General features: G+C 43.2%; 1 protein-coding gene across 1 annotated transcript; it reads left to right on the forward strand.

Annotated features, from left to right (window-relative positions):
- The first annotated feature begins 9,070 nt into the window (after positions 1 to 9,070).
- LOC310698989 (uncharacterized protein) lies at positions 9,071 to 13,692 on the forward strand. Its single transcript, XM_083520578.1, has 3 exons — positions 9,071 to 9,898; positions 10,769 to 10,890; positions 11,959 to 13,692. The coding sequence occupies exons 1-3, from the start codon at positions 9,883 to 9,885 to the stop codon at positions 12,148 to 12,150; spliced, it is 330 nt and encodes a 109-aa protein (XP_083376704.1). The 5' UTR covers positions 9,071 to 9,882; the 3' UTR covers positions 12,151 to 13,692.
- The last annotated feature ends 11 nt before the right edge of the window (positions 13,693 to 13,703 follow it).

Here is a 13,703-nt window from a genome sequence, read left to right on the forward strand (position 1 = left end):
ATTTTGAAATAAATCTGAACACTTCGGTGGAAAAGAAAATGATCTGGGACGCGAGTAAAGCTGTTATGAGAGGGTTCCTGATACAACAGAATACTATCAAGAAAAAACTCTGGAATGGTAAAAAGGACAAGATTTTGGAGAAGATAAGGGACGGAGAGAAAAAGTTGAGACTTAATCCAAAATCAAAAGAAGTTTTAAGAGAAATAAAATTCCATCAAGCACAATATGCGAAATTGATAAATCAAGAAGTTGAATGGAAAATTAAACAGATGAAACAAAGATAATTCGAATTGGCAAATAAATGTGGGAAGCTGCTGGCATGGCAGCTGAAAAAGAGACAAAAATTGAACTTTGTTACCAATCTGGAGGTTGAAGGAGAATGTATTCAGAAACCAGAAGAAATCAGAAAGTGTTTCCAGAGATACTTCAAAAAATTGTTTACTCAAGGACCTCAAGCAGAGACCGAGATAAACCAATTTCTAAAAAGTCATGGCCTGCAAAAATTATCTCAAGATAAACAAACAGCCCTGAATTACAAAATAACACAACAGGAAATTGAAAGTGCCATTCAGAATATGCAATTAGGCAAATCCCCAGGCCCAGATGGACTTACCTCCAAATATTATAAGACATTGAAGGAATATCTGGCCCAGCCGCTAATGGAGGTATGTAACCAAATTATGGAAGGGAAGGGAGCACCAGAATCGTGGAAAGAAGCCTTCATCACTTTGATACCAAAATTGGAATCTGAAAAGACCCAACTCAAGAACTACCGTCCCATCTCACTCCTAAACGTGGATTACAAAATTTTTGCTGATATTCTGGCAAGTAGATTTTAAAAAGTTTTAAATGAAGTAATTCATAAAGACCAAGCAGGCTTTCTCCCTGGTAGGCATTTGTCTGACAACACCAGGAATATTATTGATGTTTTGGAGCTACTGCAGACAAATTTGAACACGAAAGCAGTTTTGATTTTTATAGACGCCGAGAAGGCCTTCAATAATATATCTTGGAAATTCATGAAGAAAAATTTGGAAGGGATGGGAGTGGGAAGGGCGTTCCAAAATGGTATTGAAGCAATCTATTCAGAACAAAAAGCTAAACTGATAGTAAACAATGTGGTGACAGAGGAGTTCAAAATCGAAAAAGGGACACGACAGGGGTGCCCCTTATCACCCTTGTTATTTATTTCTGTCCTGGAGGTGTTGCTGAACTTGATTAGGAAGGATCAGCGGGTGGAAGGAATACAGGTCGGAGGAAAACAATATAAACTGAAAGCTTTTGCAGATGATTTGGTTTTAACACTACAGGAGCCAGAACCTAGTACAAAAAGAGCTTTAGAATTAATCTATGAGTTTGGTCGGGTGGCGGGATTCAAGTTGAATAAACAAAAAACTAAGGTTTTGGCAAAAAACTTGACATCTTCAGAAATAGATGGGTTCCAGAAGGAAACGGAATTAAATGTGGTTAAAAAAGTGAAGTACCTGGGGGCCAATCTGACTGGGAAAAATTTGAATTTGTTTAAAGATAATTATGAAAAATGTTGGTCTGAAATCAAAAAGGACTTAGAAACTTGGTCAAGATTGAAACTTTCCTTGTTGGGAAGAATTGCAGCTGTTAAGATGAATGTATTGCCAAGGATGTTGTTTTTGTTCCAAACCCTGCAGATCGTGGACAGAGTGGAATGTTTTGGAAAGTGGCAGAAGGACATCATGAAGTTTGTCTGGCAGGGCAAAAAGCCCCGGATAAAATTTAAAATACTAACAGACGCAAAAGAAAGAGGGGGATTTGCCCTGCCGGACTTAAGGTTATACTATGAAGCTGCATCCTTCTGCTGGATGAAGGATTGGTTCTTGTTAGAAAACACTGATGTCCTAGATCTGGAAGGGTTTAACAACGCTTTTGGGTGGCATGCATATTTGTGGTACGACAAGGTAAAGTTCCATAAATTGTTTAAAAACCATATTGTCAGGAAAGCTTTATTCATTGTCTGGACCAAATACAAGGACTTACTTGAAAATAAGACCCCGAGGTGGTTATCACCAATGGAGGCTAAGGCCACAAAAATACTCAATATGGAGGGTGGCTGGGCAAAATACTGTGAGATAATAGAAAGAGTTGGAGATAATTGGAGGTTGCAGAGTTTTGAAAAATTGAAAGGCAAGGTGCGAGACTGGTTCCACTATGCCCAAATTCAAGAGATTTTTAAAAAGGACAAAAAAATTGGTTTCCAGGTGGAAAAATCGAAATTAGAGACAGAACTACTTGAACCTAAGACGAAAGTGCTTTCAAGAATGTACAACTTGTTGCTCAAATGGAACACTCAAGATGAGATAGTTAAATCAGCCATGATAAAATGGGCACAAGACATTGGGTACAACATTATGTTTGAAGACTGGGAAAGGTTATGGACCACCGGTATGAAATTCACGGCATGTAATGCCTTGAAAGAAAACATTATGAAAATGATATACAGGTGGTACATGACCCCAGTCAAACTTGCAAAGATATATCATCTGTCTGACAATAAATGTTGGAAATGTAAGGAGGCTGAAGGAACATTCTTTCACCTCTGGTGGACATGCCCGAGGGTGAAGGCCTTTTGGGAAATGATTTATAATGAGTTGAAAAAGGTATTTAAGTATACCTTTCACAAGAAACCAGAGGCCTTCCTCCTGGGCATTGTGGGCCAGAGAGTGTCAAAGAAGGATAGAACCTTCTTTTTATATGCAACTACAGCAGCAAGAATCCTTATAGCCAAATATTGGAAGGCACAGGAGCTACCCACGCTGGAAGAGTGGCATACGCAACTGATGGACTATATGGAATTAGCCGAAATGACCGGCAGAATCCGAGACCTGGGAGAAGAGGCAGTGGAAGAGGATTGGAAAAAATTTAAGGACTATCTACAAAACATTATAAGCTATATGAATGTTGAGAATTTGCTAAGTTTTGGGAAAAACATGCTTCAGTATTGAGATTTGAAAATGGTGGAAATTAAGTTATGACAGTGAAAAGTCTAAATTTTAGAGTATATAATTAGGTGAAAGCACAAATACGCATGAAACAAGGTATCAATTTGCTGTTTATTTTTCTTTATTGTGAAGAATGCAGGGGTGGAAGATGTGGGGAAGTCCAGTAGATTATGAAAAATGATCTGGAAATGTGAATTTTCTTTCTCTTTTTTAACTTTTTCTTTCTTTCTGTAAAATCGCTTTTGCTGTGTTATTGATGAAGTATCGGACCTTGGAAAAAAAGCAATAAAAAATATTATTACCAAAAAAAAAAAAAAGTTCGCAACGGTAACGCTTGCACAGGTTCGCTAGAACCTCTATAATAATTACTCTCATAATTTCCCCTTTTATTCCCTCTTAAAATACAAGACACGACACAGTCTTTATAAAAGAGTTTACTCACGTTCTGTTCACAACATGATCCCAGAAGGCAGACAGCTTAAAAAGGTAAAATACACTCAGAATCTATCTTGTAGTAAGATAGTCCCGTCCTCTCTTGGCTGAGAGCCAAGAGGGCATCCTTGGATGTTTCCTCATCGAAGGAAGATGGCAGAGAGAGAAAATGGCTGGCTGCCCTGTGCCTTTATCATTTACCTGCACAGGTGAGGCCACACCCACCTCTGGTCACATGCGGAGGAAGTCCGTCCCCAGGAAGTTTACCTGCTTGCTACACTGACATCCCTCCCCATGTTCTAACATGTACACTCTAGGAATGTTGTCATTGACTGCTCCTGTGTTTACATCCCACAACATAGCTGTAAGCACTAACCTGCTTAGCAGACATGCTAACAATCCTACTGTTCAGGATTGGAAAGCTCTGAAGCACATAGGCCGCTATTTGAAACAGACTTTGCACTACAGGCTGAGGTTCACCAGTCAGAAGACTGGAGGTCTTGAAATCTTTGCAGATGCTAGTTATGGAAGTGACACCACGGATGGTACAAGCACTTCTGGAGTATGCTACATGTACAACCACTGTCTGTTTGGTTGTGCAAAAAGCAGATGACAGTAAGCCTAAGTTCCTGTGAAGCAGAACTCAATGCTTTGTCATTTTCACTCATGGATTGTGAATGGTTGATACAACTGTTTCAGGACATCAGAGTTTCTGTGAAATGTCCTATACAAGTGTATCAAGACAATAGATCCTGTTTGGCTTTGCTGAACTCAGAGAGTTGCAAGCAAAGAACCAAGTACTTGCAGATTAAGCTACATCGTGCAAGAGAGTGTATTCAGAAAGGACTCATTCAGGTGTCCTACATGCCAGGAAATGAAATTCCTGCTGATCTGTTGTCTAAGGTTGTTAACAGAGAACAACTTAAGGATTACGTACAGAGGTTGCAATTGGGTTGAACCACAGGTACTACAGGTTACACGGAAAGGGGGAGGATGTTAGGATATTTCCGTTCCACCTTAAACAGGGAGCAGGCTGTTGTTTGAGTCACAGTCTGCTTACTTCTGGCTCACAGGAAGTTTATGTTTTGTATATAGCTTTTGTTTCTCTCTCTGTGCCTGAACACGCAGGCAAGCAGTCATGTTTTTTCTTTGTTCTGACCAATGCTGAATAAAGTTGTAAATAATGCTCTCCTGAGTGCATCTTTTGTTGTGCGAACTCTGCAAAGGGCGTGCACAAGTCCTTGGAATGTGGAAAGCTGTTTCTGAGGCTTGTGTCGCTAATTGACTGATACTGCGTTCCTACGGGAGGTTGATGGATCGTCCAGAGTCGACATGGGGGCATGATGGCCTTTGTCTCCCTGGCAGTATCCCAACAGGGGTGACATCTAAACCAGAATGATAACTGCGATTTCTAACGTAACAAAAGGCATTGAGCGCTTCAGCCCAAAAGACTTTGGGCAGATTAGCATTGTGCAGATAAGTTTTAACCCCTGCCTGCAGGTCACGCTGCACAACTTCAACAAGCCCATTTTGCCAGGGACTTCGGGGGCAAGATAACTCATGAGTAGTCCCCTGCGCTTCCAGGAAATTCTCAAAATCCCCAGAAACAAATTCCCCGCCCCGGTCAGTAAACAGGTTCTTAATTGGTTTGTTAAAATGCGTTTTTACCCAGTTGCAAAAAGCTCTGTACTTCTCAAATGCTTGGGACTTCTCAGCTATTGCATAAGTCCAATAATATCTAGTATACTGGTCTATCAGGGTAAGCCAGTACTTAGAACCTCCTAATGATGGTGGGAGTGGCCCAACTAAATCACAATGTACACGCTCAAATGGCTCAGTTACTTTCCTATCTGAGCACCTACCCTTGAGTGCAACCTTAATGTTATTCTTGCAACAGGATAGACATTGCGTAAAGAATTTACATGGTTTTAAGTTTAGGCCATTAATAATATTCTTTGTCTTAGTTACATCAGCAAAATTCAGATGTCCCAGAATTCTGTGTGCTTCATGGGCACACCCAGAATGTGGCCTTACATTCCTCAACCCCTGGCTTGACTGTGCTGCTCTGCAATTTATAGGCAATTGGGAGTAGGTGCGAAAATACAGTCTATATAAACCATCAGATTCCCGGGCATACAATAGACGTTTGTTCCCATCGAAAAACTCACACATTGACTTTAAGAAACACACAGTTATGCCTTGACGAGCAAAACATCTTACTGACAATAAATTGTCCACTGACGGGCAGTAAATGCAGTTCGCTATTGTAATGTTTAAAGAGTCTGCCAAGCGACTGCAAGACTTGTGAATTGGCTAAATGTACATTACGAATTTCCTATTCAAAAGAAATAAACAAGCTTGGATCGTTGCAAATGTGCTAAGATGCTCCAGAGTCCACAATAAAAGATTTCCACTTGGCACCTTTAATTCTTTTACGATCTGTAGTCCGAGCATGAAAAGCTCGCGGCTCGTTTCTGTCTTTATGGTACGGTGTCGGCTGCTGGGCTGACGACCGTGACTGATGAACAGAAACAGACTTGGGAGTACTTTGCTTTCTTTTGGATCTGCAGTCCTTTTGCAAAATGTCCCTGCTTATTGCAGAACCAATAATGCTTTGCAGCTTTAAATGCAGTCGTATCACCACAAGTTTGCATATGGCGTTTCTCATTGTTTCTGGAAATAGGAGTGCTTATGGCACAAGCCTCCCTTCTATCCAACTCACCCATTAATCTTGCCGTTACCCCTTCCACAGTTAATTGTGCTGGTGGAATGGCAGATATCTGGCTAGCTACACCATCAAAGTCCTCATTAAGGGAACAAAGAATGATAAAAACATACTGAATATCAGGTATCTCCATGTCCCTTTGAATTAATTTGCAGCGTATTGCCTCCAGACATCTCAAGTGTGCTGCCAAATCACCACCAGGCTGCAACTTGGTCTGGTACAGCTGCTTGAAAAACATCAAGGCAGACGCTGACTCTTTTCTAATATGCACTGCTGCAGACTGTCCCACATTTCTTTGGCAGTTTTCTTATTTCTTATATAGACTACTTGCTGGTTGCTAACTGCCAAATTAATTATTGCCCTGGCTTTTGCATCTCCTTTCAACCAAGCATTAGTTACAGGGTCAGGAGGGTCATCAGTTACATAGGTCCATACTTCTCTTTTTTTAAAAAGTAATATTTATTAAAGTTTCAAAAGGTACAAAAAACAAAACAAAAAGACAAAGAAAAACACAAAAAAATCCACCTTTAAAATCTCATTTTCAATAACTTCTTTTCACAACTTCCCCTCACCTCCCCTTCTTTTATTCCAGATCCAATTATTTGTTCAACAAGTTTTTATCCCTAATGTCTTAACCTTAATTTGTTAATGTGTTTATTTGTATTAGATTTTAACCCTTAATTCATTATTATATTTAGTTCAGTTTATAAATCAACTTTTAATTTATATACCTTAATCATATGTAAAAAACTTTTTCTAAGGTTGACCCTATTTCCCTTCCACGAATTCCCCATTCTTATAATGATAAACAACATGAAATTTGACACAGCATAAAAAAGATCAGGCCCCCTTTGGATTTCCAAACCCCACCCTTCTCTCCCCGGTTTCAATCCCAAACCATAGTCCATTTAGTCCATCTATTTAGCCTGGTGACCTTATGTCCGAGGCTCTCAAATCTCTCTCAGTCCCTTTCAGCCGGCTTCTTTGAAAGTCCCTTATGATTGACACCCAAACTCGAAGGGGCACTCTCTCTATAATGTCCATGATCCTTCCAGCCAAGCCTACTTGTTTAAAGGTGGAGCTCAAGCTCTGTTTCTTAAATCCAAATATCCCAAAGACTCCAGCTTCCACCTTGGTCGAGCTTGTAGCCATCTTGACAGGCCTCCGGCTCTCGTTTACCTTCTGTGACATTTCGGCCGCCCCTCCTTTCTGCTCCTCCTGTTCAGCAAGTATCTTTTCCTCCTCTTCAGTCTTTGGTTTCTTTTCTTGTCCAGCTGCCTGTGTTTTGAACATCAAGTCCTTTTCCAGCTCAGAAGGTATATTTACTGTTGACCTCGGTTTTGTAGGACTTGTAGACAAAACATGGCCTTGCTCATACATCTTTCGCAGCTTTCCCATGAGAAAGACGACCTCATCCAGATCTGCCAGAATTTTCCGACCTATTTCCATTCTTGTAATATCCGTGAATCCCCTCTAGAGGGATTCTGGTTACTTAGTATTCCTTTCACTTCCAATCCAAAAGTCAAATTTATTTGTATCAATCTTTCTTTACTTTCAATACCTTGTAACGATATGACCGGCTAAACCAAAACTTTCAGTTTTTTCCGACTTTGACAGCTAATTTGACAGCTGTCAAAATCTTCTGTAAACCCTCAGCAGGCTCCTTTCACGGGTTACTCCCGGTCTCAGGAAAAGTGGCACTTAATCAAAGCAAATAAACTCTTGTCCTCCAGCACAGTAACTTAGACTTTTAAATCCGTGGAAATTAATAACTTTTATCCAATCAGGAAAAAAAACAGCTCTTCTCTCAACCTTAGTTGGCAAATCCTTGCTTTAAACTGTTTACAATGGGGGGGGGGAGACGGACTTCCTTTTTGCACCTCCCCCGCTCGTGCCAGATCCACAAAAAAAGAATAATTTTAGTCCAATTTCCAAAATACTCACGGGTTGTTGTTCTTGATTTTGAGTCCAATTTTTTTAAAGGAAGAAGTCAGCGCTCTCCGACAAATGGCATGCGGCTTCGCTCGGCAGGGGAAGCAGTAGACTCACAGCACCGCGCCACTCCCCATCCCCCGTTCCGTAGCCTTTAAAAAGGCTCATTCGCGGGTTGGGAGGGCGCTAACGGTGCCCGCTGAGTCACCATGTCCACGGGCATCTGCGCCTGTGGTTTTTAAGGGTCCCCGTGTCGCCGGCGCGGCAAGACCCGACCCCTGTCGAGCAGATTCCCTCCGGAGCTCGGAGGGAATCCGCCATTAACCGATTGCGCTAACCCGGAAGTCCATAGGTCCATACTTCTCTAGAGGTCAAAAGCGCCTCCACCCGAAAAGACCATAAACTATAGTTCTCATCTGTTAGCTGTGGGAACACCAGAGCCTTCTCGGCTTCTGGAACCCGGTCAACCATTCTGGAACTCTTCCAGACCCACAGAAACTACACTAACAGGAGAAGGAGTTTTCAAACCTTTCTCAGAGTCCAAAAATATGCAGTCATCCACTCAGCAGCTGGGCCCATAACCAAAGATGTTAGCTATTTGCAGTATAGTAGCACTGCAGAGAGCTTGCTGGGGAGACCATGCATTAAAAAGGGACTCAAAAATAACTTAAACAAGGTTTTAATAACAAAAACAAAAACTCCTTATACACTAAATACATCATCATCAACATCAACAACAACAACAACAACAACAACAACAACAACAACAATAATAATAATATCTTTATTGTCATTGCCCCCTCTCGGGGACAACGAAATTACTTGGCTGCTCCATCCACCCAGGTAGGGCACTCCACACAAAATCAAAACAACTATAAAAACACTAATTAAAACAATACAGTATAATACAGCAAGGAAGATTAGATGACTTTCAAATCCCATTCAGGGCTTCCCATTCAGGGCCGAGATCGCTCTGGAGAAGAAGCTGTTCTTAAGACGGCTCGTTCTTGTCTTCATTGTCCTGTATCTCTGTCCCGACGGCAGGAGCTCGAAGAGACAGTGACCAGGATGCGATGGATCTTTTACTATGTCCAGTGCCTTCCTATGGCACCTTGTGGCATAAATCTGCTCTAAGGTGGAGAGTGGGCAGCCAACAATGCTCTCTGCTGCCTTAACAACTCTGCACAACCCCAACCTGTCCCGGGTAGTACAGCTTCCGTACCACACACATAAGCCATAAGTGAGCACACTCTCAATGGCACAGTGATAGAAGGCAAGCAGCAGTTTCTGCGGAAGATGGTTTTTCCTTAGAATTCTCAAAAAGCACAGTCTCTGCTGCGCCTTCTTCACAAGCCCCCTTGTGTTGACACTCCAGGACAGATCAACAACAAACCAGACCCAACCACCAACCCATCCCCCAGGGTAATGGGAGAGCTAGGTGCTGCTCCTTATATACTACACCCAAATGCTGACACAGCCATTCAACATTCAACCATTCAACAGCCAGAACTGAGTTCCAGTGAGTTCTGGCTGGGGAAAAAGCCCTGGGGCAAGCCTAGGGTGGGCCACCTAAGCACAGCTCTCTTGCCCTGCGCCCCTCTGCCACCTTTGCCGACTGAAAGCATGCCAGGTGGTTTTCTCTTGCTGGGCTCTGTGGGACGAGGGCTGACTGTGCATCTCTCTCTCTCCACCTCCTAGGTATCCCAGGATTTCCCCCTTCTTGGGCAGCTGGTGGCGCTCTTGTCCCTTCACCTCACAGACAACGTGAAGGAGATTGGCCTGCAGTCAGCGGAGGCCTTGTACCATCTCCATTACATCATGATAGCCAAAATGGGTGAGGGCGATGCTGGGAAATGGCTTGTTTCTTGTAAGCCGCAGGGTGGGAGGTCTGTAGCCCTCCAGAGGCTGCTCCAACCCCCATCATCCCTGAGTGTTGCCCATGCTGGCTGCTGCTGGGGTTGATCAGGGAGTTCAGGAGGGCCAGAATTCGTGCCAGCACTGGCCTAACGCCAACACCCTGTTGGCCAGAGACGAGAGGGCAGTCTTGGGGGAGGGATTCACTGCTGAAGAACATCAGAAAAGCCTTCTGGCCCAGCCCAGTCCAGCATCCTGTTCCCACAGGGGTTGACCAGATGCCTGTGGGAATCCAGCAAGCAGAATTCAAGCTCTTTCTACTCCTGTACTTTGCTGCCTCTGACCATGGAGGCAGAGCATAGCCATCCTGGCTAATAGCCATGGGTAGCCTTCTCTTCCATGAATTTGCCTCATCTTCTTTGAAAGCCATCTTGGTCCATGGCCATCAGTGCCTCCTGTGGCAGGGAGTTCCAGAGTTTAGCTGTGCACTGCAAGAAGAAGGACCATCCTGAAACTTCAGTTTCATTGGAGGTCCAGTTGTTCTCATGTTCTGACAGTGAGAGAGAAAGCTTTCTCTCTCCACTTTCTCCATGCCATACATTGTGTCTCCTCTTCCTCGCCGTTTTTCTAAACGGAACCCCCCCCCCCAAATGCTGCAACCAGCTCCACAAGCACCCCAGTCCTTTTGGTTACCCCCTTCTGAACCTTTTTCCCAGTTCTGAATTATAATTTTTGAGGTGAAATCGATAATTGTTTTTGTTGGTCCCAGTGGGAAAACTGGAGGTTTTGAGCAGGGAGCACTAATGCTGGTTTCTTTTGCATGCATATTCCAAAACCCGACCCTGCTTAGGTAAGGAACTGGAGAAGAGGGGGAATAAAAATAAGAAAGGCAAGATGGTCAGATGGGTCCGAGAAGACTTCTTCATCCCTGGGCCCTCCCTCTTCCACTACAACATCGCAAAAGTGGCCAAGGTAGGGGTGGCTTTTTGTACTCTTTATTGCTAAGACCGCAGCCACTCCCAGTTAGCAAAGATTTGCTCATTCGGGCCAATGGGGCCCTGCCCCACTAACTTCAGCCTGCCCTCAGGCAGCCCACGCCTGCTAGGGATGAGGGAGAGATTCAGAGCAGTTCACACTGGAAGCCAAACTATCAAATCGAGGCTTTCAGAAACAATAGGAGAACTGAAACACAACCTGCCTTTGAAATTCACATGTCCTTGAATTTCGCAATGCCAAACAGTGTGCAAAAAAATACATGCGCGAGCTATTAGTGTAAAAAACATTCAGAAATGCATTGTATTAGAATCAATTGCTCAAAGACAAGTGCCCGGTAGCCTAAACTGCATGCAGAATTCTACTTATTGAAATTCTACCAGGTGCTGGGAGACCTAGGGTTCAGATCCCCACTCAGCCCTGAAACTCACAAGTCAGTCACAGTCTCTCAGTCTAACCTACCTCATGAGACTAAAACGGGGAGGAGAGAGAACCATGCATGGGCTCCTCAGGGCGGAAAAAGAATAGGAAAAGTTGACTCATTTGGTGCATCTTTCACGAGGCACTGCCAAGCCAATGAACTATGCCAACCTTGTGGTGGGTGTTTTTTGTTGTATATTAAGAACTAAGCACACAGCCGGCAGGTTCCCACCCAGTCTGTTTGGCATTGGTTATATAACGGATAGCCACTATTATTCACCCTCTCTGTTCCTGCGAGAATTTTTTTAAAATTTTCTAGTCTGATTTTAGATTGAACCTCTTCATGTTCCAATGTCATAACCAATTTAAGATGTGGATCGAAAATAGCAAGGCGTCACCTGACTTTTAGTTTTGTTTGTTGTAAAATCTTTCAGCTACTTAAATAAACACATAAATAGAATCACCGAATTGTAGAGTTGGAAGGGACGCGGGGGTCACTTAGTTCAACCCTCTCAAGGCAGAGTGGAGATGTCTTTCACTTGGTTTGTGAAGGCACCCTTGGACTACTGAAACGTGGTCAGAGTGTGGAGCAGAAGAAAACTCCCTCTTCTTTCTTCTTTGTGCCAGGCTTTTGGGGAGCACCTCACGCCCAGCCAGATCAATGAAGTCGTGTTGAAGGCGATTGACAACCTGACAGTGGAAGACAGAGCCGTCTCTCAGGCTGCAGGAAAGCTCCTAAGGTCCTTCCTTGAGGAATGCGGAATTGAGATGGAAAACGTAAGGCTCAAAACGGAGGCAGGGGGAGCGGGTTTCTTCTAAATTAAAACATTCTCTTCGGACTTAGAATTAGCTTCTTTCTGGGAAGTAAGAAGGCATTGTGTGGGAAGTAAGAAGAGCCAGTGTGGTGTAGTGGTTAAGAGCGGTAGTCTCGTAATCTGGGGAACCGGGTTCGCTTCCCCGCTCCTCCACATGCAGCTGCTGGGTGACCTTGGGCCAGTCACACTTCTCTGAAGTCTCTCAGCCCCACTCACCTCATAGAGTGTTTGTTGTGGGGGAGGAAGGGAAAGGAGAATGTTAGCCGCTTTGAGACTCCTTAGGGTAGTGATAAAGCGGGATATCAAATCCAAACTCTTCTTCTTCTTCAATTTCCGTGTCTGTGGCTCGCGCCTCTGTTTCCATCCTGCTGCAGTTCGGCTTCCAAAAATCAAACACCCTGTTTTTCATCTCGCTGTCTGCTTTGGCAGTATTTTAATTACATTATTCCACCCTGTTCATTTCAGTGCAAAGGAAACACAATATGGGCAACACTGAGGTCAATTAATAAAACTTTGCTATGATCAAAATGATACCCTCCCAAAACTAACCTACCTATTCCAAACCCTCCCAATCTGGATTCCCCCAACACAACTCCGCAGAGGGCAGAGAAAACTACACTCTTTTATCTTCTCACATAAAAAAAACAAAAATAAGCCCCAAATACCTGACCTCCCCACCTCAGAAGGAGGATGGGGAATCCCCAACATAGAAGCATATTACATTGCCAGCCAAATACTCCATATAATCCCATATATACTAGAAGATGAGACAAAACAATGGGTACACCTAGAGAGGGACATAATTGAAAATACCAACCCCATCCCCACTAATCCCCCTGCCCTACCACCCATTATTCCACCATGCAGCACAAAACCTCCAGATAAAAACCTGGCAAACCAAAGGCTTATATCGCCTAATAGACTTCTGTAAAAATAACAAACCTTTGTCAACACAAGAAATACAAGACAAACTAGAAGACACCCAAATGCCCTGGTTAACACATCCCCAATTACATGCCCTCTTAAACAATCCAACAATAAAATCAGCAGCAACTAGGCCCCTGATAACCTTTGAAAACCTCCTCCTAGCAACAAAGGGAAACGGTAAAGGGATGGTATCCGCAATATACAAAATACTACTCCAAAATCCCACAAACCCCCTAGACGGAATAAAAAAACAATGGGAGAATGACATAGGCTATGAGATTAACCCCACTCAATGGATCAGAATGTGGTCTAAACCCCCCCTTTAAATCCACATCAACGAAAAGAACTCACTCTGAAACTCACCTACAGGTGGTACCTAAGACCAAGAAAACTAGCGCTAATATGCCCAGGAACCTCACCAAAATGCTGGAGAGGGTGCACCTCCACAGGCACATACCTCCACATGTGGTGGGAGTGCCCCCAAATCCAACTATTCTGGACAACAGCCATACGAGAAATATATAAAATAACTAAGCAAGTATTAGACATCACCCCAGAACTGGCCCTACTAAACATCTTCCAAGACAACAATGCCCACTTACACAACAAAGAACTCATAACCCACTGTCA

The sequence above is a fragment of the Podarcis liolepis genome, assembly GCF_965112155.1.
Source record: "Podarcis liolepis genome assembly, contig: HAP1_SCAFFOLD_165, whole genome shotgun sequence".
In the NCBI taxonomy this organism is placed as follows: domain Eukaryota; kingdom Metazoa; phylum Chordata; class Lepidosauria; order Squamata; family Lacertidae; genus Podarcis; species Podarcis liolepis.

Bases quoted from the DNA above. Each gene is read 5' to 3' on its own strand.
- LOC310698989 (XM_083520578.1), top strand. The intron at 10,891-11,958 runs GTAGGGGTGGCT...TCTTTGTGCCAG, and splicing joins ACATCGCAAAAGTGGCCAAG to GCTTTTGGGGAGCACCTCAC.